The sequence below is a fragment of the Saccostrea echinata genome, unplaced genomic scaffold, assembly GCF_033153115.1.
Source record: "Saccostrea echinata isolate AGI-Se365-2 ecotype Australia unplaced genomic scaffold, CSIRO_AGI_Sech_v1 ptg000015l, whole genome shotgun sequence".
Lineage (NCBI taxonomy): Eukaryota > Metazoa > Mollusca > Bivalvia > Ostreida > Ostreidae > Saccostrea > Saccostrea echinata.
In genome coordinates, this window is record NW_026889764.1 from 5,260,587 (window position 1) to 5,282,577 (window position 21,991).

The window sequence follows — 21,991 nt, forward strand, 5'->3', positions numbered from 1 at the left end:
AGAAGAAAAGAGGAAGTCGATCGTATTCTCTAAGAGTTACCTCGCTTTTGACTAATCTCAGACGGGAACTACACAAAAATCGTTTTTTAAAATCATTTTCTTAATTTTGTGTTTACTCTCATTCAAAATTAATTACATGTCTTTTGATTCAGATATTTTTCGACTATTATTAAAATTTGTATATGCACATTACTATTCAGTCACTTTTGATTATCGTGTATTTTGTTTTGAAATGTATCAAGGTTGGAGAAAAAAAGAATACTTACATGTACTTATTACAAGTACAAAATTTCGTTACCATTAAACAATAAGAAGTATCTCAAAAAGTTGCTCAGTTTCTTTTTTATTACATGAAAAAAATATTGGGCAAAGTGTAAAATGAAAAAAAGAAATGGTTAAGATATTCTAGATCAAAACATGTCAAAAAACTAAAAATAACATTGGTTAAGACTATATTATATAGAAAGTAATTTTTTTTAATATTAAAAAAGTCGCACTGTGTCAACTTCATATTGATATACAGAGTTTATACTTCTACAAAAACTGATTAAAATAATTTTTCAGAAATTTTGCAATTCAATTTGGTAGATAAAATGGTGATGAAAGATTATGAAGCTTTAAATAACAAATGCATGGTACTAACAATATAGCTTAAATTATATGACTCGAATTTTCTTTATAGGAATTATAATAACAGTTTATTATTATAACTTTACAAGTTTTTACTGTTTGTAACCAGAAAATGTCAAATCTATGAGGTGTTAGTTAACCCAGACACTTCTCCTTTCCTGCAAAAGGATAAGAAACTAAAAAGTGGACCATAAATTGTTTGTATGAGCGCTGTTTGAGAGGGTTACATGCATAACACGCACCCTTACAACAAATATTCTCTTATCAGCTAAACAACAAAAACTAATAAACACAGAAAAGCGCACATTTGTAATGAGTAAGACATAACTTAATCCCAAATGCAAACTTGCATGATGGTGCTTTTAGAATTAAACAAAATTGAAATATTAATACCCTAGTCAGAACTTTATCGTGTAATTTCATTTTTGTTGACTCGCGGTGCGCGAAATGTTAGGTAAACATTGCCGATATTTAGAGCGTTGTTGACACATTATGTATCCAAGAGAAACACAGTATAAAATGTTTATATACGGCCATCTGCTATCAAGTTTGAATTCGTTTAGATAAATAGACTGCTAGCAAGCACAAAATTCATAAACAAATGTTGATCAAGTCAAGGGGTCATCTGGGGACTAGGTAAACAAACCACTGAAAGTAGTTCCGGCTCTTAAGAAAGCAGACGCTCCAAACATGTTGCATTCGGCATGGTATTTCGTAACATGTATAATTTAGGAAAGAACATGTTCATCATGTGTATTAACAAAAAAATCTACAATAGACAATAATTGCCAAAAGTTTAGTTCATAACAAAGCAATACATCATTTTTTTTTTATTCCAATAAAAGCTTGATTTCAAAATGGTATTTTTGTCAATCCTCGAAATCTAGCGGAAGCCCAGGTAATTCTAACATTGCTTGTCTAATTTCTTCGTTATCTCTTTCTACGACAGGATTATTGTGCCCGGTGTTGTCATCCCCTAAATCCTCCTTTAAGGCATCTTGATGTATGTACATGAGTTCTGCCATATCATCTGTCACACAACATTCATCTTCCATTTTCCGAAATACTATGCAATGTATATGTTCCAGTTTTTCGTATTTCCATTTAGAGAAACCCAATGATGTTATTGCGGTGATCCAGCTGCGAATCATTGATGAATTCCTGTGTTGTTTATGGGAGTCTGGAGATATTATGACGAGAAGTCCATCTGGCGCTAAAAGTTTGTGAGCTTGTACACAACATTTCCATCTCTGTTGGGAGCTGGGAAAATATTCCAGAAGTAGGCAGAAAATGATGACGTTGAACACACAAGATGGTAGACGAGAAATTGGTGATGATAAGGTGTGGAACAGCTTGACAGGTTCTTCTACATTGTAAATTTCCAAATTCAAAAAATCGCACTGATATACATCCTGTAATCACACAACGCTGCAAATTACATTTTAATTCAAATAACGTGAATATATTGCTATAATCACATAATGGTAATATTTCTTATGTAATAATGATGAATAAGGACCTTTTAAAGTTTTTCTGGTCATGATGCAGAAAAAATGATTAAGTTGACAAGTAAATGATATTTATTGTCAGTAACGTCTTTTTCTTACTGCACAATAACCCCGCATATGTAAAATCATGCATGACTTGCAATTTATAATAATGGAAAAGAATTCTCAAATTAGTTCTTTTCTTTCTTTCTTTCTTTCTTTCTTTTTTTTTAAAATTAATTTGAAGAAAACATTTTTCTTATTCAAAATACTACGTACACACCATAACCAAAACCATACAAACAAAATCTCGTTATATCTTCAAGTTTTATCATCAAAACGGTGGAGGAAAAAGAGGCCCAGATTGACGGTTCCCAGATTATCATGAGTATCTCAAGCTACTACAATCACTTTAGCTCACTTATAATCATTATCATATTCAGGCATCTTGTGAAAGAGTAAAAGACAAGGTACAATGTAAAATAAACGTCAATTTACACTGTATGCCGACATTAGCCCACCAAACAAGCTTTGGCCCATTCCCTAGATCCGTGGACATAAATTTCATAATTTTTGTTAAATATCTATGAGCAATGTCTGCTTGATGTCCATGGTTAAGATATGAACAACTGAGCGCCACCTTTGGACCCGAACTCCAGACATAGGGAATACGGATTTTACAATTTTAGTAAATGGTAAAGTACTAAATTTAATCCTAACTTCCTTAGAAAAGATTTTCAAAGATTTTACGTAGTTTCAATGTGATAAACTAAACCCTATTCTTGGGTCTGAACACTGGACCCATTGGTCATGAATGTGTAATTTTGGTATAGGTTTAATATTCATTTTAATCCTACATTCAGTTTATCCTCTTTTTAGAAAAGAATATTTTCATAGATACAATATATTTTAAATATGTGACCTTTAGCCCCACTCTGGGGCCTTGATACTCGAACCTGGAGCCATGAATTTACGAATTCCGTAAACGTTAAGTACTCACTGTGGTCGTGGAATCAGTTTGCCTGCTAGATGTACAGTGGTATAGAAGATTTTCAAAAGTGTAATGCATTTTTAATATAAGGCCAATTTAATCCAATTACAAAAGTCTAAATCATCGGTTCAAAGGCCATGAATTTCATAATTTTTGTAGATGTTTAAGTATTTATAATGATCACAAAAACTTTTGCCTACTAAATACACACGTCACAATATCACAACTGTAGTAGAGAGCTCATTGCCTACTATAATCATGTCAACAGTTTATATGTTTGTAATCTGGGACTAAAGAAGTAGATGTTTGTGAATTGCAATTAAATATTTTTATGGTTTTGATTACTCTTTCAGGTCCCAAGGGATCAGAGAGCTTAAACTTATTAAAATTTAATAACCTTTACCCTTAAATGCCCCTCTTTTTTTTTCTCTCTCTCTCCCTGTATGAGTTGAGATAGGTTTAGCTGAGTGATCCCCCAAAAGATAATAAAATCCACAGAAAAATCAGTAACACTCCTTTGACTCTTACTAAAACCAGAGGATGTATCATCCATGGTTTCCTTTACAATAAAATCAGATTTGTTAATAAATATCTTTGACCAAAAAAGATTATTTTAAAAAAATTCCTTTTCATTTTCTAATGTATTTGAAAACATACGCTAGCTTTCAACAAACTGTTGACTCACGATGAGTTTGTTGAAGACAGGTCTGATAGGTACACCGTGGAGGTAATGTAGAAAATTACATTAATCAAAGTGCAAAACCTGTGTCTGACTTGCAATTTCTTACTTTATCAATTGATTCTAATTTGTATGTATATTAAAACCTACTCCAAATATTTGAACATGCATTATCCAAATAAAATCAAATTGGTGTTACTTTATAAGACAATCTGCGATAAAATAAAGAGTTTATGCGATGGCCCAAGATAAAAAGAAATTGATCGCCACCCCCAAGTAAAGCTGTATCATCTTGGTGTTGTCTGAGGACAAAACCTAAATTGATGAACGAGCTAATCAAAATCAGATAAACATCACATAGGCGAGACGAATTACCTCACAAAGATTAGAGAAACTTAAAATTCATTTAAAACTCATATTTTTGTTATCTTTTAAGAGGCCAACATGATAAACTGTAAAATCTAATCAGTTTAATCCAAACGATATCAAATTGCAGTCTTAATTTTTATGTGCAAAGTATTGCAAGGACATTTTAAAAAAACTAGGCTCTTATCTTACAACGGAAAAGATTACATCAAAAGAATTTCTGACCAAATAAATACAGAAAATTAATTTAGTACCATCTCATCTAACGAAGAGAAACCATTGTCATGAAAAGGGTTGTTACATGTCTACTTTGCAAGATAAATAATCTGGTATTGATCGTGCCAGCGATATATCAAAGGAGACTCTATACACAAACATTGTTGAGAATAGAATACAAACAGTTCTAAAACATAAATCTTTATCATAAAATAAATAATTGAAGCCCCGAAATAAACAATCTATCCACCTCCCCGAAGCTGAATGGGGTGGAACGAGTCCTTGCAATATTTGGCCCAGTATCCAAGCTATTCTTCTATAGCTTGATATTCGTAAAAGTAATACTTTTTAATTGACAGGGTTTTTTCTTTCAATGATATTGTATAATCGTTTGTGTTCACTCATCGTCACGATGTTCGCCAAAAATAATCGCTCTTCAAGGGAAAACTATAAATTGCAATTATTTATTTAGACTAGCGATCAGATAGCGCTGTTGTCTTGCGGCCTTGTAAATACCCGTTTTTTTGTTTGCGTCGAGAGCAGTATAAACTATTGACACGAAAACGAGAGGGTGATGTGTTTCGTTTTTGTTTACAAAGATTTTAGTCCAACACACAAATAAATAAAGTTCCCCCTTGCAGTGTTGACACAACTGTCTCAAATTCCATGCCTGTATGAAAGAAGTATTTCAAATATTGATATTTATTGATTACAGACGAGTTTAAATTTATATTACTCTTAATATCTTTTTGAAATGTTTGTGGATTTGTTGACATTTCAGAGCAAATAATGTAGGCTTTCATCAAGGCCTATTATTTTCCCTACAGATTAATCCCATAAAACATGAAAACAAGAAACATACAAAAAAATCACAAGATATGACAAGAAATGTTCCTGAATTTTAAAGAAACTTACTTTTCTAAAAAGCTTCTTTGAAAAAAAAGAAAATAATAAAAACCTAAAATTACGATATTTAAGCACATCAAAGACTCTTATTAACACTGACCCTTCAATCTTAAAATAGTTTTGCAATAATTCACTGCAATTTAAAATTCTCACTTTAAAGACACTGAAAATCTTGATTAAGTAAAAGAATGCTAAACACTTCTTTTCAAAAGAAATTTTAAAGCAATATGACTCAGACAAATATTTTAGGTGCTAAAAAATAAAATATTCTCCAAAGACATACAATCATGTATTTCAAGAGAAAATATTTATACAGTTCTTGTACTTAATAACTTATTTTTAAGCTTAATTGGTCCATGTGTGTAATGTGTACACTTTCTTTTAGTTTAATATAGCAATCATTTATAGTCCGGTTTTTCATAGTTGTATAACAAGATACATCAAATAGCTCGATACACCTTTGTTTGGTGCATGGCTTCTTAAAGATAAAAGATAAAACAAAACAAGGAACTACACTCTTAATCCTTGTGACAATTATTTATACTATACAGAGATGTTAAATAAGAATTTTTTCCGAGCGCCCAGAAAGAAGATATCACTATCACTGTTTATTTAGCTTTTTTTTTATAAACTCAAAACATAAAACTACATAATTTCACAGAAATATGGATTGTGACTGATTTACGAGAAGCTGCTAATTCACAAACAATATGATTTTCGTACTTGGATGTCATGAAGACATTTGAAAGTTATATTCATTTCCTGAATGGGACTGTGCCCATGGAACAAAAGTAAATATCAGACTTATTGTAAGAAAAAATTAAGGTAGTCCGTTCCTAAGGTTCTAAAAATCAACAGTTAAGTAATTGAAAATGCTCATAAAAATGTCTCTGAATTCACAAAGTAGTGATTTATCCATGGTATTTATTTAAGCTTTTTCATTAGTGAATCATATTATAAAGGGAAAATGATCTAATCTCAGATATATTTTCAGGAAACACGAATAAAAGCACCAGCTATGCATTTTCTAATTAAAAATTATCAACAAATATTTCTTTTTAGGATAAAATAGTTTAGATATCTAGGCATCTTTAAATATTAATACGGTATTTTAGTTCTTCTATTTAATACATAGTGTAAAAAGCTTGTTCTATCAAGGTCACTTGTATAATTTCATCTCATGCTTATTAGCGTTGGTATCTAAGGCAAGATTACAAGAAATTCTATTTGTCTAAATATGTATTTATTTTTGTTCTTTTAAGGGATAAATATGTCATCTTTTTTACAATACTGTTTCTAAGATTTCAAAGAAGCATAAAACATATTGAAATGCATAAAATGAAAATTGATGCATGAAAATATTTTGATTTCAAGCTTCCTTTTGATATTTTTAAAATAATTATGATTTAAATAGTTATCCTTCCTGTCTGAGGAGTGGATAACCTTAATCTGGATTAGATTTTTTTCACTGGCACCACACCAGCGATGGTAAAATGCTGTCAATCGAATTCGAATTTTTCAATATTAATGTAAATATACACATAAAAAATTACAAGCTGATATCATACACTACCTTATAGTGTATCATTTATTACATGATGTCAACATATTTTATGCTCCCAAGGTTCGAAAATTTATGGCATAATGACCTTTGTCCTGTTTCTACAAAAACTTCCATCTCTTTAACTTTAGAAGGTGAATTCTTCATGTTTGGCAAACCAGCAGGAACCGAAGTGGGGTGAGGACGGGGAGTGCCCCCACTTTTGTCAGTATATAATATACTAGGGAATGCAAAGCTTATTTACAAGTTTGCCCCTCAAAAGTTTTGCCAGTATATCCATCTAATTTAAGATGGATATTTTTATAAACAACAATAAAAGTTTATGATAGTTGTTTATTAATTATATATTATCGTAACTATTAAGATAAGCAGAATTAAATGTTACATTTTTTAAACGAGGTATTTAAATGTGAAATTTTCTATCTGTAAAGCTTTCGTTTAGTCTGCCCAGCTGTGGCCAGCCGACCGAATTCTCTAACTGACTTATACATTTAAACTATGAATGATTTGTACATTTAATTCCTGCAGATTTCACGCCAAATACGCCCATCTTCTACACATATGTATTGAAAAATTCAACATTATGTAAAATGTGATTAGACAATGAAATAAATTTGAAATAATATAAAAATATGTTCACGGTACATGTGTTATGAAGTTTTGCCACCAGGTTTTAAGTCTATGATGCATTTGAAGTAATATGGAATAGGCAGATAATATCAACAACCTGAATACAAAGAGAACATATCGAGTTCACTCTCCAACTTAAGGTCAAGATCTAGTAAATGAGTTTAGACTGTCTTTTAGGTGCTAGATCCATTATGACGTCATAATTGATTTAAACTTAATTTTTCCCGTACTTTACGGCTATTATAGAATTATGTAGAAAATGAAACATTTTCATGGAATTCAATTTGAAATCATGTCAAAATTAACCCCGATACCTATATTCAAATTAATATCATTTTAAAGAAGAGGTCAAGAAAAATGAAAAACTGTTTTCTGAGAGACTGTAGGCAATATTGATACATTTTCTTTTTTCTGAGAAGGAAAAAACTCCCATATCTATACCTGACTTCCTTCATTTTTTATTGAAAATAACAGTTTAAAGTATCTTTTTTCGTTGAGTTTACCTAAAAATTATGCCCCGATACACCTACTTTCGCCAAGCTATATTTGTAAAGGATCATTGAAAGAACTTGTTTCTCAAATTTCAGAAATCTGAAGGCACCTTTCATTTAATAGATCTTGACTTTAAGAAATGGACATATTATCCTTACTCGTTAATACTAACCTGAACCTAGAGTACCCTGAGTAAATTTCATTGTATTTTAGCGTTGATTCTATTATCTGAGTTATAATTAAGAATACAATGCTGCCGAACGTGGCCAAATTGTGTTGTGAGCATTTCTTGGATGTATGACTTCAGTTTTTCCATTGTCAACTTATGTAGTAATACGTAGTATTATTAATGTAGTAGTCGCCCGCGTGGCGCAGTGGATAGAGCGTCTGCTCTAGACTCGCAGAGTAAGGAGTTGATCCTTACGTTGCGGGTTCGAATCCCACTGTGGGACGTGGAGACCGGTTTTTTTGGATGAGACCGTATAAACCGAGGTCCTGTGTCGCAGTAGGTGCTGCTGGCACAAAAAAGATCCCTCACTGCTCAATGGCCCTAAGTGCCGAGTATAGGTCAAAATTTGCAGCGCAAGTTCTACTGTCGATATAATGACCTGCTTAGTAAATACTACCTATCGTTGGGTCGTATTTTATCTAACATGTTTCATACCATTTGTTAGGTCATTGCTTTTACACTAAATTTGACTACTCGTGTAGCGGCATACAGCAAAATTTCATCCAAATATTTCACTTGTGGAGACAAGAATGAAATTTGGCCCAAGTATCAGTCAGATAAAACTGTTTCTAAAATCATCGTTGGCCATCGCATCACGATGGTGAAAAGAATTTTCAAAACCTTATAAAACCTTATATAAAGTGTGACATTAATGCAAATATTTTTAAGACAGCAATAAGAGAGAGAAGGCAATTTGAAGGCATCGTGCATCTGCATAATGCACATGGGGACCTCACTGCAAAAGGAGAAACTTCTGGCTGAATTTCGTGAAATAAATGTACTTGTTATCGGAGGCTCCATATTTCCACATAAAAGAATCTGTAAAGAAACTTGGGAGTCACCAGATGGATTTATGATTTATGAAAAGCCAGACTGATCTTGTCAGGATAAGTCACAGATGAAAAAGCTTGGACCTCAGTTATGTAAGAGTAAACCAAGAAGCATATGTAAACTCAGACTACCATCTACTACTTTGCGAATTGAAAATATGACTAACAATCTCAGAAAGAGGAGACATAAAAGCATTGAGTACAAGGTTGAAAAACTAAAAGACACTAATCGAAGAAAAATTCGAATTCCAACAAAAGAATCGAATTCAAAGTCTATATACTATAGAATACCTCGATAAATCAATGGGATACCGACGAAGACACAAAGTGTTGAAAGAAGGATAGAAGTAAATAAATAAAATGAAAGAATTCATTTTACTAAAAATGGCAGGGAGCTAATGAAAAAAAGCAGTACAAGGATGCAAAAGCAAGACTGCAAAGACGTTAGCTCCAAACTAAATATCAGGAGCTAGACAAAGAGGTCTATCATAACTGATCATAACTGCAAGCATGTAAAAGATACTTCATAGTTAAACGAGCTTGCTTTGGACGCTGAACTTGCAGCCCCCGGAGGAGATTTGAAGACTAACATAACATCATAAAAACTCTTAGAAACAGATCTCGTAAAGCCAATCCGGTCAAAAAGAAACAAAATTGGCAAGCTTGATCAACAGGAACAAATAGATATAACAAACACATCAAAGAAGTACTAAATAAACCAAACTCTAGGGGACCAATAACAATCTACCCAGATAAAGACCTGAATGCAAAAATAGATGGAAGAAACGAGGAAGTGACAACAGCTACTAATGTTAAATCTTTTCAATGTGGAACAAGCAGAAATGGAGGAAATCCTAAATGAGGCATTGAGGACTAAAGACAAGAAAAAGAGGAACATGTGTATAGACTGTTCAACAAAGTATGAGAAGCAGAGAGAATCCCTATTAAGGTCAGACTTCGCGTTCCTCTAATACCGTTTTTTTTTTTTATTTCTTCGTAATATATATGAAAATTCAATAAAAATCATCATCTTGTGATTTCTAAATTGTTTTCAAAATGTTTCCAAAAAAGAAAAAAAAAAGAACACCAAAAATCATGATAATGCCAATTCAAGCTCAAAGTCCATTTAGACAATACAAATCAAAAGCAAAGCAACCACAGACCTCCCAAAACATCAGAGGTGGGGTCAGGTACAATGGAGGAGTGAGCATCCCCTGCCGACCGGTCTTACCCGCAGTATGTTCCTTATGAACGGGAAAATCGGATAAATTCGTAGACAATTCAGTGTGTAAATAATGGCCTAACAATTAGTATAAACATAGGTAATCAGAGATTACAGAGCTCACCTCAACGAATGTTGCCTTTAAGTAAGGCAAAGTCCCACACTAAACTAATAATCTAGCAGTGTGCATCCCTAGATGCAACATTTATGCGATTTTGGTCTGATAGGGCTTGCAGTTACTTGGTAATAGACTTATCTGAAAACTTAAAACTAGTCACTCATCCAGAAAATGTAAGTCAAATCCAGCATCCGAAGCAAGTTTTGAGATTGTTCGTCCCTTGATGCATCATCCATGCAAGTTTTGATCAGATAGGCCTTATAGTTACTTGGAAATGAGATCTGCTCCAAAAATTTTAATCTGGTTACTCATCCGAAAAAAGCAGGTCAGATCCAGCATCCGAAGCAAGTCCAGTAGTGTACATCCTTAGCTGTATCATCCATGCAAGTTTGGTCAATATAGGGTTTATAGTTACTTGGAAATGACATCTGCTCCAAAAACTTTGACCTGGTCACTCATCCGGAAAATATAGGTCAGATCCAGCATCTGAAGCAAGTCCAGTAGTGTGCATCCTTAGATGTATCATCCATGCAAGTTTGGTCAATATAGGGCTTATAGTTACTTGGAAATGAGATCTGCTCCAAAAACTTTAACCTGGTCACTCATCCAGAAAATATAGGTCAGATCCAGCATCCGAAGCAAGTCCAGTAGTGTACATCCTTAGATGTATCATCCATGCAAGTTTGGTCAATATAGGGTTTATAGATACTTGGAAATGAGATCTGCTCCAAAAACCTTAACCTGGTCACTCATCCGGAAAATATAGGTCAGATCCAGCATCCGAAGCAAGTCCAGTAGTGTGCATCCTTAAATGTATCATCCATGCAAGTTTGGTCAATATAGGCCTTTTATTTACTTGGAAATGAGATCTGCTCCAAAAATCTTAACCTGGTCACTCATCCGGAAAATATAGGTCAGATCCAGCATCCGAAGCAAGTCCAGTAGTGTGCATCCTTAGATGTATCATCCATGCAAGTTTGGTCAATATAGGGCTTATAGTTACTTGGAAATGAGATCTGCTCCAAAAACCTTAACCTGGTCACTCATCCGGAAAATGTAGGTCAGATCCAGCATCTGAAGCAAGTTCAGTAGTGTGCATCCTTAGATGTATCATCCATGCAAGTTTGGTCAATATAGGGCTAATAGTTACTTGGAAATGAGATCTGCTCCAAAAACTTTAACCTGGTCACTCATCCGGAAAATGTAGGTCAGATCCAGCATCCGAAGCAAGTTCAGCAGTGTGCATCCTTAGATATATCATCCATGCAAGTTTGGTCAATATAGGGCTTATAGTTACTTGAAAATGAGACCTGCTCCAAAAACTTTAACCTGCTCCAAAAACTTTAACCTGCTCCAAAAACATTAACCTGGTCATTCTTCAGCTGAAATTGCAGCATCTGAAACCTTGACTGGTACAATGAAACACACTAGAAGCATCCTCCATGCATCTCTGACTAATATAGGCCATAGAAGTACTTGAAAAGAAAACTGCTCCAAAAACCTTAACCTGGGACGCCGACGCCGACGCCGAGGGTATTACATAAGCTCCCCCAACTTCGTTGAGGTGAGCTAAAAACGTCATTCAGTCAACAAAGGCTGTATTTGCTGACATGGTCATTGTATCGACCATAAAACTTGTGAAATGATAAATTCAAACGAGACATTTGATATCCTTGTTTCATCAACTTGTTTGTCAATAACTTGCCTCGTTTTAGAATTTTTTTCATACGTAGGGCATGCTCTTGCGTATCAAATCATCTGGGAGACAAAAACCCCATATACAGGTGTTAAGGGTATATTGCAACGTAAGTAAGAGAAGTTGACGATTGAAAAATTGAAGTTCATCACGTTATTCATAGAGCTTTGTTGTAGGTTACCATTAAAGTATCTTTCTAGAAAAATATCCATATATGAAACAGATGTGTCAGACACTGAGGTATCTTTTCTTTCAAGCTTACTGGAAAATATCGAGTCGACATATGAATGGAAGTAACTATTGTTAATTGATAATGCGTCGTCGATATATATAAATGCCGAGTTGAAGGCCACAGCATGTGTTTTCTTCTTTTCATGTAGAAGTTGCTGAATAAATTCTGCTTCAGAACACAAATACAATGAATACAAACATAGGTTGGCTAACAAGGGGGTGCAATTGGTACCTATGGAAATTCCAACAGAATGTTGGGAGAGGATTGTTGTTACAATTGTAAAGCCATCATAATAGGGATGACGTCGTTGTGTATTTCGTATTGTGTAATTGTTACCATGTTGATAAATCCTGTTGTCAACAGATAAACTTTGTACCGTACAGATGTGTTTATCTCTTGTAACACCTGTTCTGTTTTTTTTTTTTTTTTTTTTTGATATATATTCCCACACCACCACAATTTGAAAGTTGCAATTGGTATTTTTCCCTTCTTATTTCCATATGATCCCTTTTCATGGTCAATGTGCTTCTCTTTAGAGAATTCCACATACATGACCTACATCAATTTCTATTTACAAACATTCGTATTTGGTTGCAGAAAACGTTTAAATTCTATAACCGATTACTGTTTGGTAGTCGCTATAACCGGCTTTTCGGATCGACTCTAATATTTCTGAATAAGACTCTTTTACAATTTCTCCAAAGAGAATTGATTAACACTAATCATAATCATCTCGATGCAAATTTAAAATTAATGTCATTTGATGACGGTAACTAGATATACCAACTTCAGTAGCTGGGTGTAGGTCGATTCCAATGACTTCAAACTCTTGCAAGTCTTTGAAGGGGTTATAACAGCTTCCTACATCAAGCACACGTGGTCTTTCTGGTATATGATTCCTTCTGAAAGAAAAAAAATGGAATAATGAAATCCTGTAACTTGTTATATTGGTAAGCGTCATAACAGTCTTAATTTAAAATAAGGTTTCTAGATAATGATACCTGGACAAATTATATAAAAATAACAAAAGGATTGTGGGCCACAACGCTCACATAAGTAACCTTGGCATTGCTGTTCTTTATCAGAATAGTTTTAAAAACTTCTTTTCTCTGTATTCCGATGAACATTTTTGACTATAGATTCTGAACCCACTCTAGCGTTAAGAGGCCATGCCTTAATTAAACTTGAATCTACATAACATGAGGATCAATGTTCTGGAGAAAAGGATTTTTAAAAGACTGTTTCCTGAATACATGATATTTGTAAATATTTTAGCATATTGTAGCAACTTCTTAACAAAGAGTCTATAATTTGGAAAAAAGCATTAAAATATTGGAGTATGTTGCATATAGGTAAAATGGTGTGGTTCTATTACTTTTAATTAAAATGAATTATTATCTAATTCATATTCTCATGTAAAACACTTATTTCCCTATTTTAGCCAATTCCAGTCCAAGGAAGCATTATTTGAATAAATATAAACCCGTTTTACATTGTAAGGATTCCAGATTAGTATGATTTGTGATGGTCAAGTGTTTCCTATGAAGATTTCTAACAAAAGACTCTTTATCCATTGTCCAATGTTAAATTCTTATCCCATATTGTAGCCCCACACTTCTCCATCGGGCCATTATTTAAATCTGCACTTTCTGAAGATGCTTCCATATTTAATTTGAAACAGAGAATCTAGCAATACGAGATACACTGATAATACTGAGTGTCAACATGTCTTCTATATGTTTACTAGTTAATATTTACACCCACTGAATATTTCCTCCTTTATTTCTTATGAAAAAACCAGGGTCATTTATCAATCTGTAAACCCGTTTTCAGACCACCTGTATAAAGTGTACTATCCATCAATGAAACAGACAATGATGTACATATCAATACTGCAATATATAACGTACGTGAACCTATTTTATATGCTTATTTATACAGACATAAATATAAACAATAAAATGACTTTCTTTGATTGTAAGTATGGGATTAACGGTTGCAGCTGTTACAGAAAAAATTACATAAGCGGGTTATTTATTTTTTCTGTTGCAACAGCTGAACCGCTAATTCCAGTACTAACAATAAAAGAAGGCATTTTATTGTTTACTAGTTGTTTTTTTTGGAAAAGAAAAATCATTATCATCAAACCTACCAACTAAGATGCTATGATGTGAAATTAAATTTGGCTTTTCTGCCCACGCTTTCCTCTTATAGTTTGAATAATTTAACCCACCTCTTAAGTTTTTTAATACTAAGTTTTCATTATTATTTAAGATAAACCTTAAGAAATGTTTCTGTCAGTACGTATGGTGCGTATGCCATCCAAGAAATCTACATACTGATAAAACGAGTCATCTCTTCAAATGTTTACTTAACGGTTGCTAAAGATGTTAGTAGAAGTGATTTAGTATTCTAGAATACTTAAAGGTCGTCATCTTTAGATGCTGCCGAGACGGCTACACTTCTTAAACTGACTTCATTATTTATAACACCAGAATTCACCATATGGGCTTTTATTAAACGGGAGAACCATTGTCCTTAAGGTCAACCGATTCATACTCTGCTTCAGTATCTCGATCCTTTTTTTCTCTACCGATGAACTGTCTGCCAAACTAATTGCGGTTACAAAATTCTCTATTCTTGTCTGCCCACTATTTCCTTTCAAAGTATGAAATGCAACAAACATGTACATCCAGTCACGTTCGGTGCATCTGCCCAGAAATCTGCTCACATATATAACAAATTATCTTAATTATCAACACTTAACTGTTGCTAACCTTCATCATATTCAGTTACGAGTCAGTTACTTCACTACAGTACTCAGAGGTCGTCAACTTTTGATGTTGACGAGATTACTATATATTTCCTATACTGTTTGTTACTCAGCTTTCACCTAAGAGTAAGTTAATAGTAAAGACAAAATCTTTTTTGTGGTTTTAACCAGTAAAATAAGAGTGATTGTTGTAAGAAATTTAATACGCAATATTTATAGTTTGATATTACTGAACTGATTTCTTAAATGAAAATTCATTTAGATAATATTTCTAATAATTTTTGTTTACTGTGAAGCTATTTATTTCGTCGGAAAATTATTTCCGATTTTTTCTTGGCATGAAGAGACATATCGTTTCATGAAATAATAATAGATAGATCCATGTCGCCGATGAAATGTGAAAATTTCATACAATAGTATCATTTTCCTTTTTTTCACCATGAAATTAAATTCCATCAAACCATTAGCCCTATGTAATGATAAAGTAGAAGATTGATTGATTGATTGTATGTTGTTTAACGTCCCTCTCGAGAATTTTTCACTCATATGGAGACGCCACCATTTGCCGTTGGAGAGCTGCAAATTTTGTCCTATACTCGGCACTTACGGCCATTGAGCAGTGAGGGATCTTTTTCGAGCCAGCACCTACTGCGACACGGGACCTCGGTTTATACGGTCTCATCCGAAGGACCGGTCTCCACGTCCCACAGTGGGATTCGAACCCGCGACGTAAGGATCAACTCCTTACTTCGCGACTCTAGAGCAGACGCTCTAACCACTGCGCCACGCGGGCGACATAAAGTGGAAGAAATATCAAAAGTAATCAAGTCTTAAGATTTTTATTCCCTTCGCAAAGAGTGTTATAAAGAAAATACTCTTTGTTATGAGATACCAAACGTAAAAAAACCCCCATAAGGACATGGAATTAAACTGCCAAAAGTTTCTCCAAATTGCTTTTTATATCCATGTTAGCAATTCCGATATAAAATTCCCTAAGCTATAACATCCTAGCATATAACACTGCATTACGAAAAGATAAAGACAAGAAAACATCAAAGAAAATGTAATAAAATAGAAAATTCAATTGTTTGTAGTGGGATATGGAATTAATTTCATTCTTATGACAGGAATTTTTGATTTTTTTTTTTCGTGCTTTGCAGTCCTAAGGCATGTATGACGAAGAATCTTTTCAGTCCGTAGAGAGCTTGATCCGTGATCGGAAGGTCATGAGCGCGACTGACCTAAGCCTAAAAAGGTAGCAATTGTTCCTTCGCCAAGCGCTCGATACTTTTAAGTGAAAGTTGCAGGTCTTTCGTAAGATACCTCAACAATCGAGGCCCCGTGTCACGGCAGGCGTTAGCACGATAACGATCCTTCACTGCTCAATGGCCCTGAGTGCCGAGTAAAAGTCTAAATGTGAAGCTCTTCATCGTTATAAGGTGACGTCTCTATATGATTGAAATCATTCTCGAATGGGGCGTTAAACAACATACAATCAATCAATCGCAGAATCTTTTAAGAAAATTGCTTAGTTTTGATTTGGCGATTAATTTATTTTTGCTTGTGAATGCCGCTGATTTCTTGGTTAAAAAGCCCTAGTTCATTCCTTGTAGTGTGTTATATGTTACAATTTAACGTAAGATAACAAAGACTGTCCTTTTGCCCTTTTTATTATGCCCCTGGATCGAAAGATCCCGGGGGTATATTGTTTTTGTCCTGTCTGTCTGTTTATCTGTTTGTTTGTCTGTCTGTTGTCAACTTTAACCTTGCCCATAACTTTTGATTGGTTGAAGCTATGACTTTCATATTTCACATGTGTATTCCTTGTGACAAGACCTTTCTTTGGGTACCATCATATTTGACCTTTTGACCTTGACCTTGGAGTTTGACCCACCTTTGCAAAATTTTATGAGACTTTAACCTTGGCCATAACTTCTGAACAGTTGGTGCTTGGGGATTCAAACTTCACACGTGTATTCTTTGTGACAAGGCCTTCCTTTGGATACCAACAACTTTGACCTTTTGACCTTGACCTTGGAGTTTGACCTACTTTTTAAAAACTTTAACCTTGGCCATAACTTTTGAACAGTTTGTGCTTGGGGTTTCAAACTTAACATGTGTATTCCTTGTGACAAGACCTTCTTCTGGATATCAACTTCTTTGACCCTTTGACCTTGACCTAGGAGTTTGACCTACTTTTGAAAAACTTTAACCTTGGCCATAACTTTTGAACAGTTTGTGCTTGGGGTTTCAAACTTCACATGTGTATTTCTTGTGACAAGACCTTCCTCTGGATATCAACCTCTTTGACCCTTTGACCTTGACCTAGGAGTTTGACCTATTTTTGAAAAACTTTAACCTTGGCAATAACTTTTGAACGGTTAGAGCTAGTGCTTTCATACTTCACATATGTAATTCTTGTGACAAGACCTTCCTTTGGATACCAACCACTTTGACCTTTTGACCTTGACCTAGGAGTTTGACCTACTTTTGAAAAACTTTAACCTTGGCCATAACTTTTGAATGGTTGATGCTAGGGCTTTCATACTTCACATATGTAATCCTTGTGACATCACCTCTGAATACCAACCACTTTGACCTTTTGACCTTGACATAGGAGTTTGACCTACTTTTGAAAAACTTTAACCTTGGCCATAATTTTTGAATGGTTGGTGCTAGGGCTTTCATACTTCACATATGTAATCCATGTGACAAGACCTTCCTTTGGATACCAACCACTTTGACCCTTTGACCTTGACATAGGAGTTTGACCTACTTTTGAAAAACTTTAACCTTGGCCATAACTTTTGAATGGTTAGTGCTAGGGCTTTCATACTTTACATATATAATCCTTGTGACAAGACCTTCCTTTGGATACCAACAACTTTGACCTTGACCTTGATGTTTTACTCACTTTTAAAAAACTGTAACCTTCGCCATAACTTTTGAACAGTTGCAGCTAGGGCTTTCAAATTTAACATTTTTTATGTTTTGGCCTGGATTTTGACTTGCATTTGATAAACGTTAACCTTCGCCATAAGCTGCTATACGGGGACATCAGTGTTTCACAAACACATCTTGTTTGAAGTTAAATCTCTCTTTGTAATACTCAAACGAAATTCATTTATTTGTTGCCATTACTAACTTGCGTTTATATTAATAAATCTCATACAGGTTAGATCACATTCTTGACCAATGGAATTAAAATGTGTATCTATCAACGGGATCTTAATGTTTCGTGTCAATGTAAAATAAAAAGCAGATCGTCCAAATTAATGCTGATCCTGGCCTTGTTAGGTCTGTAAGCATTGATTTTATACTATATTATATAAAATGTTTAAATTTTTTCCCATTTTAATCCACTTTTATCGTTTAAATAATATTTTCAGTCAATGCAGAATGGCCTTGATCGTTGAGATATGACCTTGAAAATCGAAAGGAATAATCCCAATGCCCTAAGCACTTAAGAAGCGAAAAACTCATATCAACAATAAATTCGAAATCCAGATATAATATTTGTCCCAAGCTACGGGTTTTTGTATTCATTCTATTTCAACACACTCGGCAACTCAAAAGCATCGTCTTTAGTAATTTCTTAATTTGAAATAAAAATGTAACAACAGATGATATATGAATTTTACTAATTTTTTTTTTATATAATCTTTCAAAAATGATTTAAGTATGAATAAAATTTCCTAACAAGTGAACATCCTCTACGCAATTTGAATTCACAGCTATGAGAATTATTGTCCCGTAAAGTTAAAAAAAACCTTATTACTTTTCCAGGAAGGAACTTTCACAAGTCATTCTCTAAATACTAATAACTGATAAGGACTAATTATAACAAATTATATAATAGATCTTTTTTTTTTCCAAAAATATACATGACTACTTGTTAATATCAAAAGAAAAAACTGAACATTTTACTATTTGTATTACATAGAAAATTAGAATTTGTAATCGAATCACTTATTTAATACTCGATATTGATACGACAGCGTCTGCATTTATCGAATTTTTATTTTATCTTAATCATAGATAATTATGATGGTTCAGCAAACTGTAAGCAGAACAAACCTCTCAAATTGAATGTCATACTTAGAGACACATAATCTGATACATTGAAGACATTTAAGACATTGAGTTTTTCAAACAAATTGCCATGGCATCGAAGTTAATTCATCTTATCAATTCGGAAAATGATATAAATGCCCCCGTCATCAATATTTATTTTGGGGGATCTTTTTTCCGATGCATCACTACAAATCTGGTTGTTGTATTGACACTAGGAAGTGTTGAAAGCAAGATAAGACCTAATCAATAACGCCAAGATTTGCTGCCTATACATACAAATATCCAGTGTAAACAGGGCTAAAAACAAACACACATCAAATCAATAAAACAGGACGCCATCCGCAGAGAAATATTTGTTTTCTGCAAATTACGAATTAAGTTTCAAATCCATTTCCTCATCTTTCTTGTTGTCAGATTAGTCGCTTAGCAACAGCACTGAAACAACAAAAACACAAGATCATGGCTTATTCTTAGTAAAAATGCCTTCAGATAAAATCATCATTCAAAATTCCAAAACGTAAATAAATCATTTAGAATGTTAAAAGTAATGCAGAAATATATGTTTACAGCCTACAAATTGCTGGAGAATTTAGGTGAGGACAAGCAAAGTTAGATAATTGTGGTTCATTTGGGGTCTTATTGGTTGGTATGCAATTTTTTGCACATTTATGGCATATTGTAACAACCTTGTCTGTCTTGGCCTGACAGTCCATCATGCAAATAAAATGCTTTATATTTTAAAACAATATGTTCTGGTGCATGTTAGGCCAAAAACCCCGGTCCATTCCGAAATGGCCTTTCACAAGTAGTAAGCAAATGAAAGCCTCTATTCCTCAAATGCAAGCAAAGGTTCCAAAAAGATTAAAATTTCTAAAAGGAAAGTCACATTTCAAAGTCATGAGTTAAGAAAATACAATCAATTACTGTGGAATCATCATTGTTCGTGGGGGACAAATGTTCGTGGATTTCGTGGGTTACCCTTACCCACGAATTTACATCCCCACGAACGTTTATTTTGTAAACATATTTATTAATTGAATCTACCGTAGGAACGAGTAACCCACGAAATTACGTCCCCTCGAACAAGTAAAATTTTGCTTGTCCACGAACATTGACCCCCACGAATTAAAATGATTCCACAGTATTGGGAAAATCCTTGTCACAGTAATGCACATGTAAAAAAGAAGATGGGTGAACAAGGCGTGCAGAATGCCTATATGTTCAAATACTTACAAGTCATATTCATTTTGTGAATTTAGAATTTAGAGTAAAATTCTTATTATTGAAATTTATGAAATTATGATAAACAAAACTTCTCTTTGGAAAATTTTCTCTGCAAAAATCATTCTGTTAGTGAAAAATTTTGGCACTCATGGGGTCGAATCCTAGCAATAAAAATCCTGAGTATCATTTTCCTTTTAGACTAACACACTAACCACTGTACTACATAACTCTTGATGAATTTAAATCATTGGCATTTAAATTATGTTTGTGATATGACCCTTGACTAAATGGACTTCAAGTACATCCCGGAAAGATGTGAATGTTGTGTCATAAAAGTATATATTTATGGTACAGTGGGTCGTTGCTCCATGTTTTTGTTAACCAAAAAATGTATATTTTAACGGAAACTTTGAGGATACAATTTTTAAAAAAAATGGAGCAAAGACACTCATATCGAAAAATGGTGATACAGCTAGAATGAGAAAATTATCCCCTTTGCCCTCTTTCGTGTGTATGCTATTTCACAGGCAAATAATTTCAATCTTTGTAAGATTTTTGCAAATTGTGGAGATTTTACATAAAGTATACTTTATTGTTAGATGAAGTATCCAAGAAATTTTTGTTATAACTGAGATTTAATATTTCACCTTGATGTATGTTGCACTATAGGCATTTTACTCGCCTTGTTCACCCATCTTCTTTCAAAGCCCCGTCTGTCTCTTTACATGTACGTGAAAAAACTTCAGCCAAAATTAAAACTTTGAAAAGTCATATATATATATATATATATATATATATATATATATATATATATATATATATATATATATATATATATATATATATATATATATTTGTTATGATGTATGAACACTTGTTATCGTGAGAACTTATCTGAGTGTGCTGTTATGCACTATATTTTATAAAGCCGTTTGTAGTATTCTTCCACAAAAAAATACGGTAAGAAACATCAATAAAAGAACAATGTCAACTTAATGCAGCATATATATGTGATAATATAATGACAAAAAAGTTGATTCTATCCGCATTATCTTTTCTATATTCTACAGCATAGCAATATGCCCATAAAATGTTAACTATAATTTTTTTGGAAATTTCAAAGGGTGGGTGATATAAAATGAAATTATAACAAGTGCATATAAACAACAGGTAACTGGCATACTCAATACACTTCACTTCATTCATATCCATGCCAGTTGTTCGGAAAAAAAACTTCTAGTCACAATGACCTTGACCTAGCCTTGCAAAAACCCAACATTTTTGTAGTTTTCTTTTTCCGTATGAATTAAGGAAATATATGTTCTTCAAGTTCAGAAAGTAACTGTACAATGAAGGCTTAATTAAAAATATACCGACAGAAACACTAATCAAAAGGTAAAGAAGAATCTATTTTGCTCCTTCTGTGTATAATCAAAAAAAGAAAACTATCATTAAATATTTAAAATGGAGTTCCCTCTTTTCTTATTTAATGTTAAAATATATACATATAATTGAAATAAAATTCACGCTATCCTTACCCAAATCCAAGTGTTTGCTCCAATATCTGATACTGTTTTTCTTCAAAATTGTAAACATATAATTACTTATAATATCTCATTGATATATTTTGAACAT

General features: G+C 33.4%; 1 protein-coding gene across 2 annotated transcripts in view; it reads right to left on the minus strand.

The window, feature by feature from the left end:
* Positions 1-567: 567 nt before the first annotated feature.
* Positions 568-21,991, minus strand: part of LOC133187439 (S-adenosylmethionine sensor upstream of mTORC1-like) — an 85,446-nt gene continuing 64,022 nt past the window's right edge. For both annotated transcript variants that reach the window (XM_061322813.1, XM_061322812.1), the window contains 2 exons: positions 13,073-13,187; positions 568-2,042 (listed from right to left, as the gene is read on the minus strand). In XM_061322813.1, coding sequence (XP_061178797.1) covers positions 1,500-2,042; positions 13,073-13,187 — 658 coding nt within the window. In that variant the 3' untranslated portion in view covers positions 568-1,499. The remainder of the gene's footprint in view (positions 2,043-13,072; positions 13,188-21,991) is intronic.